Below are 25,394 nucleotides of genomic sequence, written 5' to 3'. Positions count from 1 at the left end.
TCAACAAGGTGTTTTATTAAAGACACCAAAAGAAAACACAAAATGGCAAAGACATTACAAGATTTATATAACGAGAAAAAATATAGAAGACTAATTGGATTAGAGAGAAAGGAATTTGCTGACCTAATTCAGCGTCTTTGACACTCGCAAAGAACAAAATGTATAAAAGAGTTCTTTATTTCTAATAAACATGAATATATGTGAACATGTAGGACGTTTTTATGATGTATCTTTAAAACATTCTTGCAAACTGCTTTACAAAGCACAGGAAAAAATGCAATAGGTCAGTACATGAGAGATGGCATGGTCTAAGTTATTGTAGCCGTGTAGCAAACTATCCATATATCCGCTTTAATATCATCAACATGAAAGGAAAAGTAAACTTCGCAAAGGGGCACAAAATACAACATCAAACATGAAAACTTGTACAACTTTGAAAAGCACACTTTTTTAAACGCACAAAGGACACATACATTGTATGTGTAAAATATTTTTTGTTTGTCAGGACATAAAACGCTAACTACATCATTCACAGATTCAGCAGTCTGTTTAAATACCTTATTTCTACAAAGTGAATTTACATTTTTTTTTTAAAGTACAAAGTGCAAATACTATGGTTTCCATTATTGCCGATTGGTCAGGGCAGATTCTCCGTGAGAAAAGGGGAAATCTCAGTTGTCAGGCTTAACCTTGCTTCTTTGAGGGATTCTGAGGAGAGGAAATTAAGATGACTTCAGTTGGACGTATGCCCTCATTTCTTTGCACTTAGTCTGACAACTTTTTAATGACTGTAAGCTTCTGTCAGTAAAAATAGATAAAACAGCATTACAGTTAAATGTGCTGCTAGTTTCTCTTAGAGCCATATCATTCACCAGTACGGGAGCAGGACTTTACTTACTAGTTTACTGGAAGATAAGCCATCTCCTGGTTTGGCCCCTGTAAGACAAAAGTGACAGGCTGAGAGAATCACTTAGCTCCATAGAGTACAGACCCTTCAACAAGCATTGTCCATTCAGAACTGCTACACTACAAACTGCCCAATCAAGCACTACATACAAGTGACAATGGCTGCAGTGGCAAATTTATCATTGAAGTTACTAGCAATTTTTGAAACAGTAGTTGGCTTTCCACTGCAGGAACTTGCAGACGGGACGTGTTGACACAAAGGTTTACAAGAACGGGCCCTTTTCTGTTTCCACTGTGGTGTATGATCCAACAGTGACAACTGCGATGTTAACCAAACAATGACAAACAGTAGTAATTGGTTGTCGCTCTAGGTCTATGTGCATGCAGGAAATGGAACAATGGAGGCTTATTATGTTAGCCAACATGACAAATTTTACATTCATTGATGCTGATGATAGGGAGACAGGACTGTAGGGAGACGGTAGAAAAAATGGTGGTCGTTGTCCACTCCAAATTTAACCCATCAGGGTTGTCTTGTCCAGGTTTGAACAATCAGCATTCAGCCCCACAAAGCTGTTTGTACAGGGCTGCTCAGAAACACCTACCTTGGACTTTTTTATTCTCCTAAAATGGCCCTAAAGAAGTCCTAAAGGAGCAGTTGTTGCGACTGGAAAATGCACAAATGCTCAGGACACCCGAAAATGGCTCGCAAGTTCCTACAGTTAAAAACTGCCTATTGAGCACCTGTTTTCACACTGGTGTAGACCAAAGTAGGCTTCTCATTTTTAGCCAACAACCATCACTTTAACCAGGTGATGTGACAACTGATGTTATTGTTATTTTCTTGTACTTTCTATATTTTTGGATGCTGCAGTGGCATGTAAATTTCCCCCAATGGGGGATCAATAAAGTATTCTATTCTATTCTATTCTATTCTATTCTATTCTATTCTATTCTGGGCTGCAGGGTGGCGCAGTTGGTAGCACTGTTGCCTCGCAGCAAGAAGGTTGCCGGTTCGCGTCCCGGTGGGGGCACCGGAATCTTTCTGCGTGGAGTTTGCATGTTCTCCCCGTGCAGTGTGGGTTCTCTCCGGGTTCTCCGGCTTCCTCCCACACAGTCCAAAAACATGTTGAGGTTAATTGGTGATTCTAAATTGTCCGTAGGTGTGAATGTGAGTGTGCTTGGTTGTGTGGCTCTGTGATAGACTAGCGACCTGTCCAAGGTGTCCCCTGCCTTCGCCATAAGTCGGCTGGGATAGGCTCCAGCCCCCCCGCGACCCTAGTGAGGATTAAGCGGTGTATAGATAGATAATGGATCTATTCTATTCTATTCTATTCTATTGTGTTGTACAGTATAACTAATTATTACTTTTATATTATACTTTTGCTTCAGCAGCAGACTAAAAACTCTGTGACTCAAAAAGTCTACAGCAGGGACCTAAAGTTTGATATTTACACACTTGATATCATGTCAATCCAGAGCTGCAAAGATTCTAAAAGTAAGACAAGTTACTCTGTAATCCGTCACCTACCTTGTGCTCTTGTATTTTCAGTTTTGAAAACAATCCCTTCAACCATGGTAGGGTTACTAGAGCCACATGTACAAACTAATTCTGAGGTGTCATTTGACTGCTATGATTATAATATTTAGTCCATCAATATTCCAATTTAAGAATGATTTTGAGTAGAAGAATGCATTCAGACTTCAAGCTGTGTTGTTCAGCTTACCGTCTTCCTTGGTCACTCCAAGACAACCCATCAGCTCTTGCAGAGACAGCGCCTTGTCGTTGCTGATGTCGCAGTACTCCACAAACTTCTTAACACACTTCTTTGGCTTGGATTTCTTGCGCAGGAAGCGTTTGAAAGGCTTGATCTCCTTCTTCCCAATGTCACCACTGGAGTTTTTGTCCAGCTGACTGAAATACCAATGGACAACCCTCTCCTCCAGGGTGTGATTGGGGTCGGGCTCAGCCATCCTAAAGGTCAGGTATCAAGTTATCAATTTATCAGCTAATAATCACTTCTCTATGCCTGCATGCATCTAAAATAACTCCATGGAGTCTAGTTACTATCCCAGTATTCAATCTCACCAAAATGGGAGAGTGGAATAAATTTGGGACTTTGTGTTGAATGGCTAAACCCACTGATAATGCATAAATAATCGCAAGATGAACTTATCCCCTTCTAAATGTCATACCTTCCGGCGGATGCTGGATCTGTGACAGCGTGCACCATGTCTGTCGACAGCGCGTCGAGAACACTTGTCAGGAATTCTGTTTTCTTTGCCCCAGGACAGCCTGGAAAATGAAGCACAGATACAGGAGTGTGTAAGAGCATGAATTATGCAGTTAATATGGAGTAAGTGTACGTATAATCAGCAAAACAAAGAAAAATTGTCCACCGGTTTACAAATATGTGGAATGCTGCCGTGCCATCATAGGTGGCCTAATAAATGTTTGGGGAGGGACGTCATGTAACAGGCAGCGTAGTTTTACCGTGAACAGCACATAAAAACAGCAGAGGAGAAAATAAACCCAAGACTCTCACAGTTATCTTTTACTCGCTCTCATAAAGTATCAGACCTCCCCTCATCTGGAGGTGGAAGAGGGTATACCTGCCAATCATCCTGGAGGCCCTTGAGTGGTTTGACAGCAATAGTCACAAAAGATGTTGTGGAAAATTGTATGTATGGACAAGAGGCTGACAGACACATTGTTAGTTAGGATTTTGTCTGATTTAAAGGTATGCATCCAGAGGCCAAGGGACACAAAACCTAAGAGATATAAAGGGTAACATAATTAGCCTATTAATTAATCTATCATTAATGTCCCACTAAAAACCAACAGTGAAGCATTATTACATGCAGAATGACGGTAAAAAATTAAAATGAGGGACAACAGAGGTGAAATGACCCTAATGACAGTAATTGTCTGTTTGGCCGTATAGTTTTAAGAGTGAAGAGACCAAGGTTGTTCTTGAAGAGCTGAAGGCTACAGAGGCCAAAGAGATTCCTGGATTCCAGTCCCAGCTCCTCTCTTCTTTTTCACTGTCCAGCTTCCCTCTGCTATTGTGCCTGTGGAGGAGAAGAAATTCTCCACAGTTTGCTGCTCTTTTTATGGCCCAGGCCTGCGGGGCCAGATTCTCCTGTGTTGGAGATAATAGCATGCTTTGCACCTCTAACAGGTGGCGACCAGCATCGACGTAAACACCCAGCTTCTACCCCACCTTTCAGTGCTTCAGCAGCCTGTTCTGCACCGAGGGTTAAAACATTCACATGTCCAAACTGTTCCACAGTCTCCTTTACACGCTGAACAGACTTGCACTAAAATTTTAGGAGGCCGTCCCTGGCCCAAGCCCAATAAAATATCTGACCCACCTGTTAATAGTGAAACTGGTGCCTTGCGGAGCCTCTTGTGGTAAATTAGTCTAGACAGCCACACAATTGCATCCTCAGAAGGCAAAGTGTTTTTTATCTGGCTTCTGCCTGGAGAGAGATTTGTGGGATGCAGTTGGACTTGTTTGAGGCTTAGTGTTTTTCATGGAGAGCACACGTCCTCTCCGTAATGCTGCAGGAATCTGAGCATGTCTGGTGTTCATTCAAAAGGGAAGCCATCAGGTAATGCTCCATTCCTTTCCTCTTGGCAGCAAAGGTTTTTCTTGTGGGGGTGGGACAGATCAGCTTCTGTCTGTCTGGACACTGTTTAGCTGAAGGGCAGGAGACAAATGTGCCTTCTGTCATTCAAAGGAAATTGAGTCTGGCCATTTTCCGTTCAGGTCAAGGCTGCAGCAGTAAAAGGCTGCTGTCTTATTCCATAATGATTACAATTATGTAATGCCTAAGTTTGACAGATGCAGGATGGAATCAAGTGTAGAAAGACTTAAGTGATTTCAGTTTTTCTTGTTGAAAAGCTGAGCTGCACCACCATTCAAAAGCCTCCATATATCTGTGAAAAGCTGGCCGGTAAGTGCATGTTTACATGTGTGTGTCTGTGTGTTACTGTCAATAAGCAGCAGTGTTGGGGCAGCGAACTGTCAGCACTCACAGTCACAGCTCCCAATACCTGCCCCAATGCTATCCCATGATCCTGCTCTGGGGAGAGCGCTAGCCAAATACTCAGCTTTCCTTTCCTGCCTATTCCAGGGCAAGTTGCTCCTTTCTCGCATCTCGCCCCATAAACCTCTCAACACCAGCGCTTCAACAGCAAATGGGCTGCAGCAACGTAAAGGCAACATTTATAATTATCCTTGGTTCATACAGTAACAGGGTTTACAGCCGTTGACGCAATTGCTCATAAAGAAAACAAGATGCTGCGTTTTTTTGACTATATCCTGGCATATTTTATAATAGAAAACCTGGCTGATAGGCTGCAGGTTTCTTTGACAGGTTCAGAATGAAGTCTGTGTACTTGTGTGAGCTTTAGGTGATTGCATGCCTGAATAAATATATTGTTTTCTGTTCGACCACGACGTGTTTAAGAGGTGTTCAGTTGGGCTTGAGATCTTTCTCAAGGGATAGTTGTGGCTGTTTTTCACCCCCACCCCCTTTCCACCCTTTCCACCCCCTTTGAGCTAACACTTACAGACTATAATTATCCCTGCTCAATATCTAAGCAATAACATACACCACCACCACTGGAGAGCAAAGATGAGCAACATTTGTCGGTTTTATAAGTATCTATCTGTGACAGTCTATCCCTCTGTTTTATATAAACTGCACAAGAGGCCCCCGATGCTTGAGCAGAGACGGAGTGCAACTCTGTTGCTAAATGCAGCACCTGCAAGCAGCGAGCACAGCTCTTGCCTGGCACACTGTTACATAAACAGTTGTGGATGGGAAGGAACAGTGGCAACTCTGTTCACATGCTGCTGGATTAATAAAATGTTTACCAAACCACCAAAAAACAGCAAATTTGCCAAGTACCGTTCAGCTTTAAACTGTGATTTGGTTGTAGGCAGCAGCTGAGAGCTGTAACTCTACTTCACTTATCATTGGTTTGATGACAAGGCAAGTCATGCAGTTATGAGAGATGAAAACAAAAGTGAATGCACTCCATCCAATGCATTGTGAAGCTTTGCCTGTGCAAGACTTTAGTAGGTAGAATAGGTAAATGATGACACTTTAAGCAGCTCAGCGAGTGGAATATATAAACAGAATTTTTTTTAACAATTATTGTAAACACCCCCTCTGGTGAAAATCTTTATTTTTCCGTTTTACTTTGTTAACACATCCATATGGTGTTTTTATATGCTAGAAGGTAAAGCAAGAGCAAAATAAGCAGTCAGTGCCAATTTGTTCACACACATTTACGCATTTTATGATCTGTCACTCCGTATCAGCAACACAATATAGCATGGAAATTTCATTTTCGTTTAAATAACTAAGGTTTCTACAGATGATATGGTCATGGTTGAGAGAAACCTACACTAATCTTAATACAACACTGCTGTGACACAACATTGATGTTTTGCTGACCTGTCCAACCACCCCGACCTCATCCTTTATCACTGAATTTACACACTCATTGTTTTTAAATCTGTTGTTTTTCTTTTTGGAAGGCTCTCTAGTAAAAGCAGTCTTTGTACCTGATCAAGCATTTTATTGCTTTAAAATTTCTTAAAATCTGCTTTTAAATAAAGTGTCACTTGATCGTTTTGTCCGTCTTGACTCCTATCCAGTTGTAAATACTGTAAAAATATATGGTTTGGAAGTGTCAAATCCTCACTAGTAAATACAGTCTCACCTGTAACTAAGCCCACCGCACGACCGCAACCCCCAAATTGATCTCCCGCCCTCAATTTAGCTATCTCCTCTGTTATCAATCCTAGTATCAGTACCTGTCTCTGGCATCCTATTATCCATTATCTGTGCCTCACCTCCCTGCTGTTTCTCCACTGTGCTTTCATCACACTATCATCCATCTCCCGTGTCAGTTGAAGATTAATCCTCCCTCCAATCCGTCTCTGTCTCCCTGCTTATTGACCAGTGAAGAACAGTATCTGGCAATCCTCAACTCTTTATCAAACATTTCCTTGACCAAGAGTGCTTATATTGTCAACACACACACTCGCACTGTTATCACAACCTTGAAAGCGCAGCAGCAGTTGGAGGTCGACTGCTGAAGAACTTCACCATGTGGTCTGAACAAAGAGGAAAAACAGAGACTGAGTCCAGTCTTTAGAGGCCTACCTTGGAGATGCCGGCTTCTGTAATGGTCTTTAGGTTTAGTTGGGTGGGCCCTGGCATTGCCGTCACATTTTGGCTGTTCATACCTGGAACAGAAAATAAGCCATGTGAAAAAACCCCCATAAAAACGTCAATTTACTCAAGGTGAAATGGGTGAAAGGAATTGTTTATAGCAGTAAAACTAGCATCATCATAAAATCAGTAAGGAATCCCATGTTTTCCAATTACCCCGTACAGTTAAATCTTAGGGATTCAAATAATTGTTTTGTGGCAAACCAGGGGCTGTGAAACACATCCAAAAAGAGGGGAAGGATTTGGAGCTGGTATGAGGACAGTAATGAGGAGGGAGGGTGAGAAAGAGAGAGATAGAAGAAGAGAGGCAGACAGGGAGCGTGGGACACAAGGAAGCTTTCACAGCCTCCCTTGAAGAGACAACAGAGCCCCAGTCGCTGCTGCGTGACTGGACCAAAAGCTGGTCTGGAACAAGGAAGAAAATCCACACTTCCATATGTGTGCTAATGTGTTGTCTGGCACTTTGCCTGGACCCTTGTTAATTTGATACCCAGCCATGCTGCTCAATAAGAGTGTACCAGTGTCCCACTCTGCCAGCCTGACTGACCTCTGACCTGCCGCTCACCAGACCACTGAGTCACTCCATGTCATAGCAATGGAGTTGTCTATCTGCATGCTTACGTCAGACGTGCATTTTAACAAATTTCAAACAGAGAAATTTGTTTTTTGTGTCTGAAAGTCGGTTTATTTCAAATCGGTTGCAAACCTGTGTGAAGATAGTGCTTAGCATAGTTCTAGGATATTATAGTGCGGAAGATGTTTGCTAAAGGGCACAAGGGGTCGTCCTCTCTCCAGACGCTCCATCTTCTGGCCACTCTGCTCTGTTAGCGTGGCTAATGATCACTCACCTGCTTTATGTAGCAACACAGAACTGAACAATAAATTCCAGGAATGTTTGTGAATTAGGGGGAAAGAGTATCATAGATAAGCACGAAAATAGCCAAATAACACAAGGGTGTTACATAGGTGATGTCTGACCCACCTGGTGGAGGTCCCTGGTATGGGGCGTCCGGTATCTACCAGCACACACCAACAGTAGCCAGTGGAGGGATGGCACTGGACCGGCTTGTAGAGTCCTCCTTGGGCACAGTCTGGGACGAACACAGCGTCGTTCTTGTGCTGTCTTGCCTCTTCCTGGGCAGACTGCTGCTCCTGGTCACATGATGAAGCTGGAAATAGACATCAGGGGTCACACAGGAAAGTGAAGGCAATGTGATGAAGAACATAAAGGACGGACTGAAGTCTACTGCAATAAATGAAGTGACAATTAGAAACAGTAATCCCTGAGGTAGTCTCCCTTGTTGCATGAGGTGAAACTGGGGCTAGGCGATATAACTGAAAAATTTGTCACAATGACATTTTCAAATCAGTATTGAGAATTATTGATAATTTTGAATGATCTATCTGTAATAAAGACCAGCCAAAAAAAAATAAAAAATTGGACAATTTTTGCCTATTTATCAAGGTACACAGGTACTGTCACTGATCAGAGACCCTGAACCAGCATCCACCCTAACCCCAACACAAAGTCCATTGGCGTAGTTGGGGATGGTTGGAGACACAGGGTCGGCAACCACTGACCCCTATCTATACCAGGGGAGGTTTGTGGCTGCGGATTAGCACGTCTCAGGAGACCTGCATAGAAACCTTGCGGAGAGTGACGCAGGGCTCCATTATCAAGGTATAACAGGCTGTTCGTGAGCCGGGAACGAAGCACAGTTGGGGTTTATTCATGCAACTGTCGTTATGCGCTTTCATGGCAGGTTTTGATGAGGTGTCTATCACTGGTACATGTTGCCCTAAGTGAAACCACCAGACTTGGCTCACACAGACACACGCTCCCCATAAAGTCAGCATTCACTTAGGTGGTCTAAGTTGTGTGAATGAGCACACGCACACTCAATACAAGTTTAAATCTGAAGAAACAAGAAACCGGATCTTGCAAACACATTTGGATTCATGCAGTAAGTTTGAACTAATTTCCATTTAAAACCAAAAAGCTGCTCTCTTACGACAGCTATTGCTAAAAATCCTTGAGGAGGAGGAGGAAGCCAAAGGGGTGGAGGCCAAGTGCTCGGAGACAGTGTGTGTAGACTGCTACATCGGCTCCCCATGGCACTGTTTACGGACATTAACGGGCTAATGACTAAGTACAGCTAACTATGCCCCAAGTTAAGTAAATATTTGGATACCCAACTGCCCTTTGTGGATGTGTATGACAGACAGAGAAACAGACAAGACAAAGGCAGAACAGTGGTCAGTCGGGTTTTTTGCCTTCACACACCCACACACGCTGACACCACTGCAGGATACTGTAAAGTACCGGAGAGCTATTTGTTTATGCCATCAATATTCTCAGGAAGAACGCAGTATTTTGTGATCCTTTCTTCTATCCACACATACAAAGAATGCGGTGATCTTGATGCGAGAGAGATGAGATTCTGCACAACCTCAGCAGGATCTAATCAGACTTTTTTTTTTTGTGCAGCAGCCACTCTCTCTGCCTTGTAGCTCTCCAGCAGAGATATGAGCATTAAACCCGAGAATGGAAGAGGAGCTCTTCTGACCATGAGGGCTTTCATCGCCCAATCGCTTCCTCTCTTTGGTGCTGGCCTCAAGGCTCGGAAGCTGCTGCAGGATTATGGATATCCCTTTTCTTTGTTTATTTTCATTAGTGATTTTTACCCACACAAAAGAGACCAAATGAAATGCCTCCCCGCTTTCTCAACTGACTCTCTTCGCTCCAGTTCCTCTGTATGGCCTCTCTTTGTTGGGGTGGGTGTTTTTTTTTTCACCCCAATACCCCAAAGAGCACATGGTAATCAAAACCATCAATGCTGCATTTCTCTGGCTTTTTATTGGTTGTAAATTATGATAATGGGATTCACACACAAATGCACACATGCACAGAGGGTTCTCATCTCTAGGCCAGCATAAAAAAAGTATTGTTTTATACTAGAAGCTAAATATTTCCAAAAGCAACATATTTCCCCAAGAGCAAAGGCGCAACTGATAAAAAAGATAATCGTGCATGTGTGTCAAAAAGAGAGTGGGATGGACCAGCCAAAAGAATAGCAGATCCTGTGTTTGTGCCATGTGCTGGTAATTACAGATACGATGCAATGCGAAGAACCACAGAGAAGCAGATCCTCAAAGCCTGACGCACTCCAACACCAAGATGTATTGGTTTCACAACCCACCATCTGTCCTTAAAAGACAGGAACAGCCTCAAACCATGATTGCTCACACAAGTCGGAAAAACACAGAATGCTTTCAGTTGAGGTTTGCAAACACCCGATAGCCATCATTAAAGAAAAAGCGGTCTTTGAAACTCACATGGTGCTCTGGTTCTATTGTTCTGTCGGCTGCGAACCTGCTCCGTCCACAGAGTGGGGTACTGGGAAATCATGTCTGAAAGAAATCGCAAAGACAGCTTTATTAGCTTCAATCCGAAACATACTCGTATATCATCTGAGCCAAACCTGGTGGTTCCAAAACTCACAGACTGGAAAATGTACATCAAGGTTATCGTATCTCAAACCACTGGAGTGGATGAGGAGAGTAAATTACATATAACAGCTGTGACCAGAGATAAAGCAGCAGAAAGAAGGGTCGGCAGAGTGTAATCTATTGCTGTGAGTCTTGTCAAATGGTCACATCAGCATGGAATCATAAAATATGACTGTCTTTGAAATATATAAAAGATTGATTTAAGTGCTCAAATGCAACTTTGCCTTCTGTTCACAGTGATGGGTTATATTTATTGAACTAGAAATGTAGGAAACTGTTTCCTCTGCCTGCTGGAGATTACTGGAAGCGAATATAGTAAAACCACAATATAAAATGTTAACCAGCGAGATCAATATTTCTGTAAAACACAGATTACAACCAGCTTAATAAATCTTCTATTCTTCTGCTACAGTTACACTATGTTTTAACGCTTACTGCTGTTCCTCAGCTGCAACTGCATTATTCAACAAAAATAATGATCAAATGGCTGCGTGGTCAGGGTACATATAACTTCTAACTGGGAATCCTGGTTCCATTACGAGTCGGTTTGATGCTTTTCTGCATGCCATTTCCCTACTCTCTTTCTCTGCATGTCTTGTCTCTCTCCACTGTTAAATAAAGGCAAAAAATCCCCAAAACACAAGACAAAAATTGCACTCATGCTTTCAGTGTTTTTCAGATCATTTATTTGGGTAATAGTGCTAATAGCACAACGTAAAAATACTCTGTTGCAACTAAAAATTCTGCATTTAAATTGTTACCCAAGTTATCATTTGTAAACATGTTCAGAAAAATATAGTTAAAGTATTTAAAAAGTGCTTAGTACAGAAAAACGTCCCCTGTGGCATCATTAGGTTATTATCACTCGTGCATTAATGTAAAAGTAAGATTTTGCTGTTGCAGTTGGTTGAGATAGAGCAATTTATTAGGTACAGGACTGCAGCTAATCATCTTTTTCATTATGGATTAATCCGCTGATTATCTTCTCCATTAATTGATTGATTTTTTTTGTTTATAAAAATTGAAAATAGTTAAAAATGCCATCGCAACTACCCAGCGCTGAAAAAAATGCCTCTACTATGCTTGTTTTTTTTTTCCAACTAAGAGGCCAAATGTCAAAATTTCAATATATTTTCACATTAAATTGACAAAAACTGTTTTTAAAAGCAATAAATCTTTATATTTGTGAGGCTGGACTATGAAAAAAAAGAAAAATCATTGCATCGGTTGAAGTAATGACAAAACATCATATCATGTTCATATGTTCTGAGTGCAGAAATGATCATTTGTTAAATAACTAGTAAGTAAAGCTGTCAGACAAATGCTGTGAATACAAAAATATTTTTTCCCCTCCCATATGTACTGGAGTAGAAATATAAAGTGTCACTAAAATAAAGACTCACAAGAAGTATAAATACCTTAAGTACAATACTCGACTAAATATACTTAGTAACATTCCCCACTATATTTGCTTTAATATCAAATGTATGGGGAGAAAAGAGTAAAAACACACTTGTACAGAAGTTGTCTATAAAATATTTCACAGTTTATCACTATAAACATTTTTTAGCATCACATTTTCCCCAGTGACCGTTCTGGAAGCACGGTACTCCAACTGCCTCATGTTCAGACTCCTTTTCCCTTTTAAGGATGTTTTGGAACTTTGCTTTCGAGTCACTTAGCAGAGTCTCAGTAAACACAGGCACAGTATCAAACATTTAGCACACACGGTCTAATGAATAAGAACTCACCTTCTTCATCTCCAGGAGGCTGTGGATCCACCACTAGGCCGGTCTCATCTGCATTTAGAATGGAGAATATTTGCAAGGAGACTACAATTACGAGAGTAAGCTAGATTAGAGAACACTTAACTATGTGAGATTTGCACGTTGCCCGGTCAAGAAGGATGGAGGCAGAGGTGAAGAAAATAACAAAGAGGGGTTGTGATGAAAAGTCAAAGAGGTGACTTGCAATAAGAGAAGAGATGAGGAAAGCGAGTGACGTGGTCACATATCCCCGTGGTTTCCCTTCATGCAACAAGGGAGGTAGTTATGTTACAGAGGACAGATTGAGGTCGGTTATAATAAATGAAGAGAGAATTAGGACCAGTTGTCCCTGACGTTCTTCTCCATCCTTTCATTGCCTGCATTTGGGTTATGAGAGCTGTGTGAAGGTGTGAGAGACATGAGGGGTGAAAGATGTAGTAGCCAAGTCTGAGATGAACCAATTAACGGTGGGAGAATCGAGTATGTTTGTTTGGTCTCTGTTTGTTTGATTTGCGGCAGGAGGGAGACAGGGATGGAGGTTTTGAACCGCTTAGGGTGAAACCACAGCCGTAGGTGTGGTTAACCTCAGATTGGGCCACTCCTTCTCCTCAAAGTAAAGTTCCGTTAATGTGTAAGGGAGTCAGGGAATCTCTAAACGATGGCTCCTCAAGCACTGCTCAAGTTGAAATCTTCTTGCTTCAACAATAAATTTCTATTGCAAAATCAGGATTTTACATTTTGTTTGCTATGCCAGCCATTCATCTTCTCAAACACGTTTGGTGGATAAAAATACTTAGAGTCAGTGTGACTGACTGAGGCAGACATGTTATTACTCAGCTCACTTCAAGGATGGAAATGCCATTTCAAAAAGTGTATTTATGATTTGGATTTACGATAAACCACTAATGACCTATCTTTACTTTGTGGCCTTTTACATGACTGTAACACCTCTTTTAGCATCTGCCAGGAAACCCCCGTGCTATTTGTGGTCATAGGGCATTAGTTTTACTGCTGTTAGTCAGTCGTCAGCTGCATATGATTCCAGCATGTGAATGAATTTGTCAAGTTGAGCAGCAAAATTGGGTTTACAGCACAGCATTTGGTGTTTAACTGATATTCAGATAGTAAAAAGTGCAGCAGAAGGCCGCTGTGGAATGCTTAGGTACTGATGGGCTTCTGCTGAATCAAAATATTGATGCAATCACTGCTATTTTCAGTGCTGGCACACCACAAACCTACAGTTTATTCTGCTTTTCACCACCCTGTTTATCCAACCAGCTCGGATTGAACCACAACCCACCCCTCCACCTCCTTTCCTCGCTCTTTTCCCTTTCCCACCATTCCTCCTCCTCTCTCAAATTTTGCATTCCCACTTGATCTATGTGTAATGACTTGGCCGGGCTCAGACAGACACTATACCCAAGACTGTTTACAGAGAGAGAGGCGCAGACATAAATGTCACACTGACAGGAATAACCCATGTGACAAACACAAGTGGATGTATGTGCACTTTCTCTCTCCCATGCAAACATGCACACACACACAGACACACACACACACACACACACACAATCACATAAGGAATCGATCTGAATAAACCCAAATTACACTCTGTGTGAGCCTTCAAATCACATCAGTTAAACAAATTGTCTCTTAAAAGATGAGAGCAAGATATACAATTTCTGGAGTGGAGTCGGAGGGAAACTCAGTGGTTCTGTATCTGGAAGAAGGAAGATGTTTGATGAAAGACAGAGTGAAAGTAGATTGGAGGATTAAGTGTGAACATTTCCTTATATCTTATGACACTGTGGCTGAAAAAAAAAACAAGATGAGAGAGATAAAGTTAGAGAAGAAGTCAGTGTCCCTCCATTCTGGCTGCACTGGGCCGTTTGGCTGCCTGGTAAAAACAACAGGCAGTTGTAGGCACTGTAGCTGCTGGCGGTGTGCAGGAAAGCTTACCACACGCTCTCTCCTCAGAGTTGTCACTGAGGAACAGACTGCTTTTATATGAGCCTTCAGGCTACTTACACTCTATTGAATTGACAAAATATTAGAAAGGCAAGCCTTAACAGGTGACACGTCTGCACATCTCCGACACAGATGCAGGCAAATAGAGATACAAATGAACAAAACACATGCAGGCTTCAATAGGTACACACATGCACATGGACAAACACATGCATTGACGAGGACTCGGTGTGTCTCTGAGAGTTCATTTTTCTTGAATTTTATGTCTCACCTGATTTACCTGGTTCTCTTGTGGTTGCTCTCTCCTGTTTTGATCCTGAAAAGTATAAGGCTCAGATTAAATAAAAAGTTACCACCGCAATGTGGACTTCATTTTTTGAAAAAGACAATAAATAGGAAATCCTTGACATACTTCAAGAGTTTGTCGCACAACAACAAACAGCCACCAGACTTAAGTAAGAACTGAAGAACAAGAACTCTTAAAAATATATTTGCAATGGCTTTGATCACGAACACTTCATGCTGTTGGACGTGTATTTTAGGAAATTTTCAGACTTTATGTACACAATACAGTCAGCAATTACAGGACAAACACTGCTTCAACTACTGTTGCTACTCCTGGAGACCTCTCACTGTTGAGACAGCAGCAACCTCCAAGGCAGCCCCACAGAGACGCACAAGGGGGACATGTGGCATTGGTTATTTGATTGTTTGGTACACACTATCCTCCAAGAGCATTTACATTCCTTACAGTTAAACTTTGTTGCTCAACTCTGCAGTACGGATTTTCAAACCCTGTGGCCGGCAGTCCAGTCATTGACCACTTTCCCACAGGACTCAAGATTACACCCCCCACAAGAATGGAATGTCACGCTTTGCTGTGTTGAATTCGATTTATCATTATTGCTACACAAAATTACAGAAACCAAATGTCAAGCTTATTACAAAATGAGATGCCTGTGCTAGAGCAGTGAACTGAAAACACAGCGTGTTTAGGTTTATACAATATGGAGGGTTACCCATTATAGGTTTTGGGTTCTACCCACCTTGGCATCGTGGTTTTTTATTGGCCACTGCAGAGCCGCTGATGGGTCGGCCATTGGGGGTGACACACCAGCAGTATCCAGTGTAGCTGTGGCACTGAACCTGCAATAAAAACCGCATGTAAACATAAAAGTCAGCATGAGCTACAGTAGGAAGGGCATCTGTATGAAAGAAATATGAAGGAACAGCATAAAAACTCATTACCAGCTGAATTCGTGCAGGAGAAAAGACCAATTCCTGCAAAATGTTACCGCTGGTATGAAACTGTGGCCTTGCTTGTCAAGTGCCTTCGCCTCAAACTCAAAACAAGTGTAATTTATGAGTGCTTTTTTTTTTGTTACCTCACTGTATGTGCCATCAGGGTTGCATACAGGCACAAAGACCTGCGGGAAAAGCTTCTTGGCCTGCTGCTCTGTGTACTTCTTCTCTGCTACACATCTGGATGTATCTGAGGAGCACCGCAAATCACCAGAATTACTACACATCACAGAGACCCATGACTCAACCCACAGCTTAACTATTTTCCTTTGCTGCACAACTATGAAACCAACATACTTAAAAAGTCAGAAGAAGATGTTGAATCTCGCAGATGATGAAGAATGAAAAAAAAAAAAGTGCAGGAAGAGAGGAGAGACGAAGGGGAAACAATCCAAAACGTTTCGGAAGCGGCAGATAGTTGTGTGGCTGGGAATAGAACCAACATCCCCGGTCTTATTAGGAGCAAATCAGGCAAGCCTACACAGTGCCTGGTGGTAAAGCCATTACTGACTGAGGCAGCTCGTGCTGCTCCTGTAGAACATTCCAGTCACCCAAGAAAAGGGCTGATGCATAGGGAAAACCTGACCCTTTCTTAATGTCTGTCTCACTCTCCTCCTAAACCTCGACCGTCTGCTAAGTTCAGGCCAAGCTGTCTCCTCAGAGTACTTGTTGATATAAATGTGGGTCAGCAACTTTTCACCTCAAGTCTTTTCACATATCACAGTCAGAACCATGGCTCATCCTATCATTCCAGCTGCTGCTTTTGGCCAGGTGAGTTGAAGCAGCTGTGCAAACTCTCAAGAAATGTTGGGCAGCGATGAGTTTGATGGTAACTCGGTGTGACACATTAGTTGCCACACGGCGTTCGTCTGGCAGGTTCAAATCACATTAAAACAATGACTCATGCTTAAGTTTAAAACCGTTCACCAGTTTGGTCAGCAGGCTGCATGATGCTGGCTTGGCGTACAGCAGATGGTCCATTAGACACATGCGCGGGAATGTGCACTGGTTTCCCTCAGTCTAGTGTGTGTGTGTGTCACTGGTGAAGAGACGGGGCAAGACGTTGGATGTTCCGGATGGAGGAAAACAGTGAGTTGAGGAGCTCTAAAGTTAGCTGCAGTGGAAAAACCCCAAACCATCGTCCTTCTCCAGGGGGCTCCGACTGAAACGCTGACTGGAAAAAATGACAGGACACTTGAATCATCGAGCGCAGTGATAGAAAACAAATGTGGTGCCACTCTCACCATCCTTAAACACAATCCCATTTCTGTGCTATTAGGCCCTCTGGTTTATTTCGGCTGCTGACTCGGTTGCTGCTGCTGCTGTTGTTGTGTCTTTCAGTCCTCCCGTCCAGAAGCAGACAGAAGCAGGAGGGGGTCCAAACTCTTATAGACTTGATGTTATTGGTGCATACAATATGACTTTCATGGACTCTCGTCCCTTTCAGCTTCCTGGCTGGAAACCTCTATTCTGTGTCCCGGCGCTGTCCACCACATCCAGATGTCCGCTTAGAGACGTCGCCATGGAAACCCAGTACGGGCATAAAATCGAGGAATGCTTTTCCGTCATATGAGACTTTCCTTTTAAGCAAATCTTTTTGGTCACATTCCCTGCATTAGTGGGCTAATGTTGTAATGTGCTAAGAATGGGGGCTTGTCCCCAGTCTGTAGAGCGATGAACTAGCAGTATAGAGTTAGTGAGTGGGGCGGGGGTGAGAGAGTTTGGGGCTGAAGCGTTGGGGTGTTCGGGTTCTTCCTTCCAACAACGGCTAACAATGAGGGAGTCTGTGAGCTACTTGACCTCACTGGCTCTCCTTCCCCTTTTGCTTTTCATCCCCAAACATCTATCTGTCACATATGTAGAGCTTTACATCTAGCATGGTGAAAATGAGACCATTAATTCTTGTGAAGATATTCCATTCAAAGGTCCTCGTGGCTGCATAATAATTTCACTTCAGAGGCCATTTCAAATCAATGAGGAAGCTCTTGGTCCCATGATGCTAATATGGGATGCAACAAAGCACGAAACCTGTTTCCACTGAAAACAAAATAATTTATTATTCTGACAAATTAATGACACTTCCTTCATCACCCAAATGGTGTGAAATTATGAAACCAGCCAGGCAGCAGCGAACCCCCACTCACCCACTCTCGCCATGTCAACCCCACTTGTCCTCCCAGCACTCAAAGAATCAATTATGCTGAAATGAATTTAACCCACAAGTTTCAACTGTGACCTCCTCTGTGCATCTGAGAGCATCAGGCGGTGCTGAAGCGTGACTCATGACCTGACCTTTGCATGGCCCTCGGATGACCTCCAGTTGGGGGTCGCGGCACTTGGCTCGGAGGAACTCGCAGCGAGATGTGAAGGTCCTGCCATCGGAGGCGCACAGGGGCTTGCGAGGAGCTCCGCTGCATTCCATGTTGCACTCCTTATCCTGATCCACCCGCAGGAACTGCAGAAGTGAGAAAGTCGGAGATAAGCAGAGAAAACGTTTGCTAAATGAGCCATTTCTGGGAACTGCACCAAAATACTTCAATCTCCACAACAACAGGTGTGATTCTGGAGGGATTTATGAAGACTAGCAACTGGAGCTTGTGTAAGGGTGAACACGTTTTATGAAAACACCAAAAAGTCAGTCGCACGACAGGTGTCCATTGACAAAATTATAATGCTGCTTTCTGTTTTGCAACTTTCAGTACAGCAGTAGTTTGTAAAAACACGAGAAGGCAGTGGTAAACAGTACAATACACAGACTCGAGGGTAAGTCTGTGTCACTACAAACCTATCAGGGTGCAGTCAGGCTTTGTCTTTGTCTAAAAGAGCTGGAGAAGACTTCATTGACACTGCCTCTTGTCTTTGTCTGTGCCAACACCTGGACAGGTATTTACCTGGAATTGCTCCTAAGGATGTTTTACGCAGCCATGAAAAGAGAAACAAGGGCGCAGACTCCTGACTGAACGCATCGGATCACCTGTGTCAATGCCACCATTGTATCTGCCACCGTGGTATGAAACCCCCTCGCCAGGCCACACAATGGGGCGGCGGCGGTGGTAAGGGGGGTAGCAACAAGCTGTGACGGCTACAATGAATGAAAAGACAGTGAATGAGTGGCTGAATAAACTAGATGTCAGTGAGCTTTGTGCTGCTACAGTGTGAGCGTTTTCATAAAGTTTGCGTGATTCATTCATTTTGGTGGTATAATGGGCAGAGTGGAAAAAAACAAACTGTGTGCTCACACTGATGCAGGTGGTGTTTTCAGTCACTCATATCCAAAGATAAATATTACTGTGAGGTCTATTTGTTTTTTTCTTATAATAAAAATATGTGCACATGTGAAACACTGTCATTTTTTTCTTTCAATTTTCAATTTTTCTTTCAAGTGTTTGCTCAGTTTTCAGAGGATTAACAAATATTCAAAATCTGTCAAGTATTCACAGCCAACAGAAGCCTTCTCTGTTTCACATGCACACACTTATCAAAAGTCTCACTCAAAAGTCTTGTTATGAGCGATCAAAAGAAATGGCACGGCAACATACAGGCTGAGAAGAAAAAATCCACAAAGAGGGTGGGATGATTGGCAATAAAAAAAAAAATTTGTTGTGTCTGACATCTTACAAATGAAGTGAGAGATGAGGTTTGGTGGCAGCCCCCTGCGTTCCGACAAGCAGAGCTGCAGGGCTGCATGCACCTGGAAGAGGGTTGGCAGGGAAGCTCAAGTCGCCCTGGGCCAGTGGGGGAGATACAGCCCACTCTGTCAGCCCTGCTCATAAATCTTTCTGTGTGGAGATCAGAGAGGGGAGGCCCGTTCAAACACAGCCGTGAGGGAAGGAGGGAGTCTTTTGGACTGAATGAAATGTTTTTGAGGGCTTGCTTAGTGAGTTTTAAAAATTGTTTGTTTTCATGAGGAGGACCAAAAGCATCAAAAAGTGACCTGACGGTGCAGAGATGTAGTCATATCTGGGGAGACTTTCACTTACATTCTGTTATTTACAAAGGAAGAAGAGGGATGAAGGATGAGTGTTGAGAATTGAGATAGTGGTCATTACTCAAAGACATACTTTTATGTCTTTGTGTCACTAAAACAATTCAGCTTGAACAATGTACAAAGGAAACTTATACATTATATTAATGGCCATAATCTGCCATGACAAGTACATTACTTTGGTTTTAAAGGGTCACAAGCCAGATAAGTTCTATACATTGTGGCAGGCTCAACCAGACTGTGCAGTAGCTTCTTCCGCCCCTGCTGTAAGAGTCCCTTCACACCCTGATGTCCCCGACACCTGCAGCTAAAAATGGGACGTTTCGAACTTTTAAACATCACCTGTCTCAATCATTTGAATATGAGCCTAATTTAAATACACACAAATGAATTTTATATCTCCTTGCTGCTGCTCAGCATACATAATATCCACCTCACTGAGTCAGTACTCTAGCCTTAAAGACTCATCCATACACCGAAGTGTGTACACTTATAAGTATGCCTCCATTGAACAACCTACCAATGCATAGGTCCTAGGGTTTGACCGATTGTCAATTGGCTGATTATTGGGTCCCATATTCAATCTTCTTATGATTATTGTTTGTTTTTTGTTGTTGTTGTTTTTTTTGTTTTTAAAAATGAATCCTTCATAAAATCTCAATATAAAAATTTACACTTTGGCTCTTTGCAGCTGCCTTTTTCTGTCTTACTGGGGACTTGAGAAATGTCCCGCCCACAGGAGTACCTGATTGGCTACTGGGTATGTACATGCATAACAGCTTATTTACACTGAAAGATAAATGTTGAAAAAGTTCCCTTTTTATTTAAGCACATTTAAAACATTAGAAAAACAAAGGCATAGCAAATAAATTTCGTATTAGCGTTTGCGTTATTCTAAATTTGTGACACCAAGATTTTATTTTTTGGTGCAAATGTATATTGGTTCAAAATATCAGGTTTTAGTCTCCTTCGTTACTACTAATAAAATTATAATAATCAAAAAGAATAAAAACTTGGTATTGGTATCAGCTCTGAAATAACACCAATACTTATATATATATACAGTATATATATATATATATATATATATATATATATACACACATACTGTATATATATATTTTTTTTTATTTTTTTTTAAATTCAGAACTATTCATTGAACACAATGCTATCTGAATCTAATTTGCTATTCTGTGCATGCTGTCCTTTCAAGTCACACGATATCTTGTTTGCACTTTTGTTGTTTCTTGCAGCACATGATATCTGTTGACACATCACACCATGCTCCTGAAGACATGCAATTTCTCCTTATTGTGTGCTTTGTATATAGCTGAGATAACAAGAAAGAGAAACTTGAAACTTAAAAACCAATGACCAACAGTATGCAGTTGTGGCACAGTGGGGAAGATGTTCCTTTTTAAGTTTGGCCTTCTTGATTGATTGTTATGTAAAAAGAAGCTGCCACTTTAGAACTTAGCAGCAAATTAAAATGGGCCTGGCTGGATGATTTTATTAATTTATTCAAATGGTTCAAACAGATGCAACATTACTTTCATAAACTAAACACTTCCAGGGTCTCAAGAAACCTAAGAAATCCTGTCAGCTTGCAGGGTGGGGCTTGCTATGAAATGATTCTTCTCAAGAATTGGTGTTTGCATAGAGTAGTTTAACAGCGTTTGTGAAGAGTCGTAGGTGAGCTGGTGCGCTCGAGCCTAACCCTAACCTGTCAATGGGGAGGGAAAGTTTGAGAAAATTTCCCCTATTTATTTTCCAGGGAAAACATTTCTAACTTATAACTTTAAACAGAGGAGTTTGAGAGGAGTTTTTTAGGGATTTAATCAATGACAGAAGAGGGACTTTAAATATATTTGAAGAGTTCATTTGCAAAAACAGAAAATTCCATCTTCGCAAACCTTCAGAAAACCCACTTTTCCATTGTTTGCCTGACACAACGTCAATCAAACTTAAGTTATCTCTAATTTTGTCATGTCATTTCTACTGAGTCAAATCCACTCAACTTCAGTTTGATTGACATTATCTCAAGCAAACAACAAAAAAATAAAAATCTACATGAATGGAGTTCTCTGTTTTTGCAAATGAACTCTTCATTTATAGAACAGTAGCACTATTTGGTTGAAAATCTCTAGTTCTCTTGCCACTTCAGTCTTTGCCTGAAATCTCCTGCCCCGCCCTGTAAGTGTCTCTTAGTTTCTTGGACTGTTTGGATCACAGCGTCCTGTTGGTACCCTCCATCTGTCTTCACACATCCTTTTGCAGCGGCTGAATTCTCTCACCCTTCGTTCTGTCTCTCACAGCTGTGAAGGATCACACGAAGAGGGTTTTTGCAAAGACTGCGACGTTCCAAAGCCACTAACTGCATTGATAGTGTCTGAGTGCATCCAGCCGTGCTTGGTGTTGACCCGCCAGCACTCACCAAAGCTGGTCGTCCCCGAGCTCACACTACACCAGCATTATCAGCATCAGCCCCTGCCAGCCAGCAGACTGACAACCCAAACAGAGTCATTCAGCGGCGCAGCATCCTGCTAGATGTCCACTATACAGCACACAGCAGAGCGCCAAGTGACAGCAAGTTTATGATAAAGCTCCAAGAACGCAGCATGGAAAAACACAGTCAGCCATGAAATCAGCCACCCGTGAAATCAACCACCCAGATTCACCATCAGACATCCAAATATTGATTTCAAAGTCACAGTTGGCCACACTGAAGGAAGACAACAAATAAGATGTGAAAGTCAGTGAGAGGAAGAAGCTTCAAAGACTAATGGTGTGTTGAGGACCTCTTCCTCCTGTGTACACCTAATGGTAGCTAGCTGTCTGCTGCACATCTCTGTGTGTTTGGCCCGTGGTGATGGATGGGTGAGGCTGAGGCAGAGCCCTGACACTCCCCTGATGTCTCATTCCAGCCTCTCCAAGTCGGCACCGACATCATGCACAGCAACACGGTGGAGAGTGATGGATGGCCTCCGTCTCAGCTACATGCAGCTCAGGCTTCCACCCCGATTTATCATAAAAGGAAACTTGTAGAGACTCAGATCTATTTATTGCTCAAATGCTTTTCTTGTCTTCTTCCAGACAGCTGGCTCTCACTTTCTCTGTTTGTCTTTCTCTGTATTTTGCTCTCTTTCCTTTCACAATTTCTTTGTTTTTTCTTTATGTGACCTCTGTTGGAAGATGCTTTTTGCATCTGCTCAAATAATACAAGAGGTTGGCAAAGGAACAAGAGACAGGCGAGAGAGGACGAGACAAGCGGAGTGTAAGGGAATTTTTTTTTCCAAGACCAACCAGCATACAAATCAAATCCTATTACCTCCCCCTGGCTCTGCGGCATTGTGGGATTGAATGGAGTATGGAGGAGGCGAGCCTCCAGCAGAGAGCACATTGTGGGCTGATAAGGGCCTTCTGGGCTGGGAGGCCCCCCGCTTCTAGCGGCCCGAGAGGCCCCTCACACCACAGCCCCGCAGGGTCAATGGGGGCCCCAGCTGAGAGCCGTGGCAAACGTGTTAAATGGCCTTGGCCAGAATTTCCTTCGTGGATGCAAGGATGCAAAAAGGATCATCATGGTGGAAAGGGAAGAAAGTGTCAGCCTTTAACCAGCCACTGACTCAATCAAAGAAAAAGGCATTTAACTGCTGTGAACGATGTTAAAAAGAAGCAGAGGTGTTGAGAAACGCTACTGATGGTCATATGATGATGAAAAACGCCTCCTTGGACAGGTGCACAATTTTATGAAAGCACAGGGGGTAACGGAGCCTATATATTATTTTAAAATCTCCTTACAGGTTTGAGAAAGACACAGCCAATGTTCTGTGTGCCCTCATCTCCTCACACATTATTTCATACTTCCATAAACCATGGAAAAATGTCTGCCTCATGAATAACCTGGGCAAATATCCCAACTGCCTGTTCGACCTCAAATATGCACAAAATATCACATGGAAATATTTTCTTGAAACCAGCAATGACCTCTCATGTGTCACTCAAACAATAAGCCATCAATCACTCAAGAGGTCCTGTAAAAGAAAGTCCAGTTCTCCATGTGCCATTCCAATGAAGAAGCTCTAATGAACCACGGTGGGGAGGCATGACACAGACACAGTTACCGCTGAAACATGCAGTGAAATAGAGAAGCTTCTCACTCTTACAGTCATATCCAGAACATAATGGATGCTGTGTCATATCCAAACACAGCTGTACTTGTGCAACCTTTCCATTAACTGCCGGGTAAATATTACCACCTATGACACCTATAAAGAAGCACTCATTACACACGTTATCTCCACACTTGTGTGTAACTGTATCAATTCAGGGGAGCATCTGTTCAGTGCAACACTTCCTCCCACATTCCACAACTCTACAATGCCGTCTGGGAGACAAGCTCTCCGACCCTTCACCTGCAGGTTAACAACTCACGGCCATTTGTTTCCAATTGGATACTGAGGCATCTTCACCCGAACCATAAATAATGGTGGTGAGGAGGTGGCTGTCACATCAACCTCTAAATCAAGGGGGGGAAGCCTCTGACAGTGCACATTCCGCTTTCTATCAATCCTCCTTTAGCACTGTACCTGCACTTGATCATGGCCATGAAATTCCACTGGAGATGCACTTTCTCTTGCAGTTTTATGGAAAATGGAAAGGGTGCTGCTCTGCTGCTGTAAACAATGCCATGTGCTGTAGTGCAGCAGAGCTGATCACTCTGGGCAGCTCAGCCTCTAAAAAGTCACTGGAATAACAAGAGTAATGAGACAGAGAGACAGACGAGTGGAGAAGCTGGCAGGCAGGTAAAGGCACTAAAGGCAAACCACAGCGATGCTGCTAACAGATCAGTCAGCTCCTCTCAGCCAAGCTAGGAGCTTAAACACACTGTGCAGAGACCCAGAACCACAGAGACACTGAGTTTACATGACTGAACAGAAAACACACAGTACTCTTTTTTCAGCACATGGCTCTCTACTTGGTGTTCTCCTGACTTTTGATCAGAAATTAAACACTGAAAAAATAAAACACTTTTCTTTAGGAGTGATTTTACCTAAATATGTGCTTCATAATGTTTTAATGATGAATCTAAAATGTATGCCTATGCTTGTTATTAGTAGTATTTTCATGAAATAAATTAGATAATTAGAGGAAAAGCTCACAAGAATCTTGAGTTTAAAGGACTTTCCTTAGAAACACATTCTTCAGTTTTAAAGTAAAACTGCTAGAATGAGGTCTTCTTACTTTTACGCATGGAATGCACAAACACCACTTTAAAACCATCTTTTACATATGGAAGAGGATGACAAATATTCTGGTAGTTATTCGGCTCTTCCTACCGTGAGAGCAGAGAACTTCTGAGCGCGTCCAGCGCTCAGCAGACAGAGGAAAACCAGCAGCGGATAGACGCGCATCCTGACGCAGCGTGGCAATAAACGCTCCCAATTACGCGCGGTCCAAACTTCACTCTATTGCCTGGACGTCGCCGAAGCACAAAAAATGTCCCTGGTAGAAGTCGAAAAGAGTTTTAAAAATCCACACTAGTCCCTCCGCAAAATGTCAGAGTCAGAGAGGGGGGTTGCTGGTTTATTTCACTTCGTTTCCTTGCTTTCGTCTGCCAAACCGTTTGTGTAGACACTCTCCTTATTTCTGGCAGTGCGATAAACCCCCCCCCCCCCCCCCCCCCGTGTCCCTGACCTTTTCCC

At 42.5% G+C, this 25,394-nt stretch overlaps 1 protein-coding gene across 2 annotated transcripts; it reads right to left on the bottom strand.

The window, feature by feature from the left end:
• Positions 1 to 25,323, bottom strand: smoc2 (SPARC related modular calcium binding 2). 2 transcript variants are annotated; one of them, XM_008285311.1, is made up of 13 exons: positions 25,029 to 25,323; positions 18,000 to 18,162; positions 15,791 to 15,897; positions 15,452 to 15,551; positions 14,677 to 14,721; positions 12,423 to 12,470; positions 10,498 to 10,572; positions 8,144 to 8,330; positions 7,093 to 7,175; positions 3,103 to 3,202; positions 2,634 to 2,881; positions 899 to 936; positions 1 to 708 (listed from the first exon to the last, which is right to left on the bottom strand). In XM_008285311.1, the coding sequence occupies exons 1-13, from the start codon at positions 25,101 to 25,103 to the stop codon at positions 685 to 687; spliced, it is 1,293 nt and encodes a 430-aa protein (XP_008283533.1). In that variant the 5' UTR covers positions 25,104 to 25,323; the 3' UTR covers positions 1 to 684. The 2 variants fall into 2 exon arrangements, with proteins under 2 accessions (XP_008283533.1, XP_008283534.1); XM_008285312.1 differs by having other exon boundaries at positions 14,686 to 14,721.
• Positions 25,324 to 25,394: the final 71 nt, after the last annotated feature.

This window comes from Stegastes partitus, unplaced genomic scaffold, assembly GCF_000690725.1.
Source record: "Stegastes partitus isolate 25-593 unplaced genomic scaffold, Stegastes_partitus-1.0.2 Scaffold396, whole genome shotgun sequence".
In the NCBI taxonomy this organism is placed as follows: Eukaryota; Metazoa; Chordata; class Actinopteri; family Pomacentridae; genus Stegastes; species Stegastes partitus.
The sequence above is the reverse complement of the archived record's forward strand: the minus strand, read 5'-3'. Positions and strand labels throughout refer to the sequence as shown.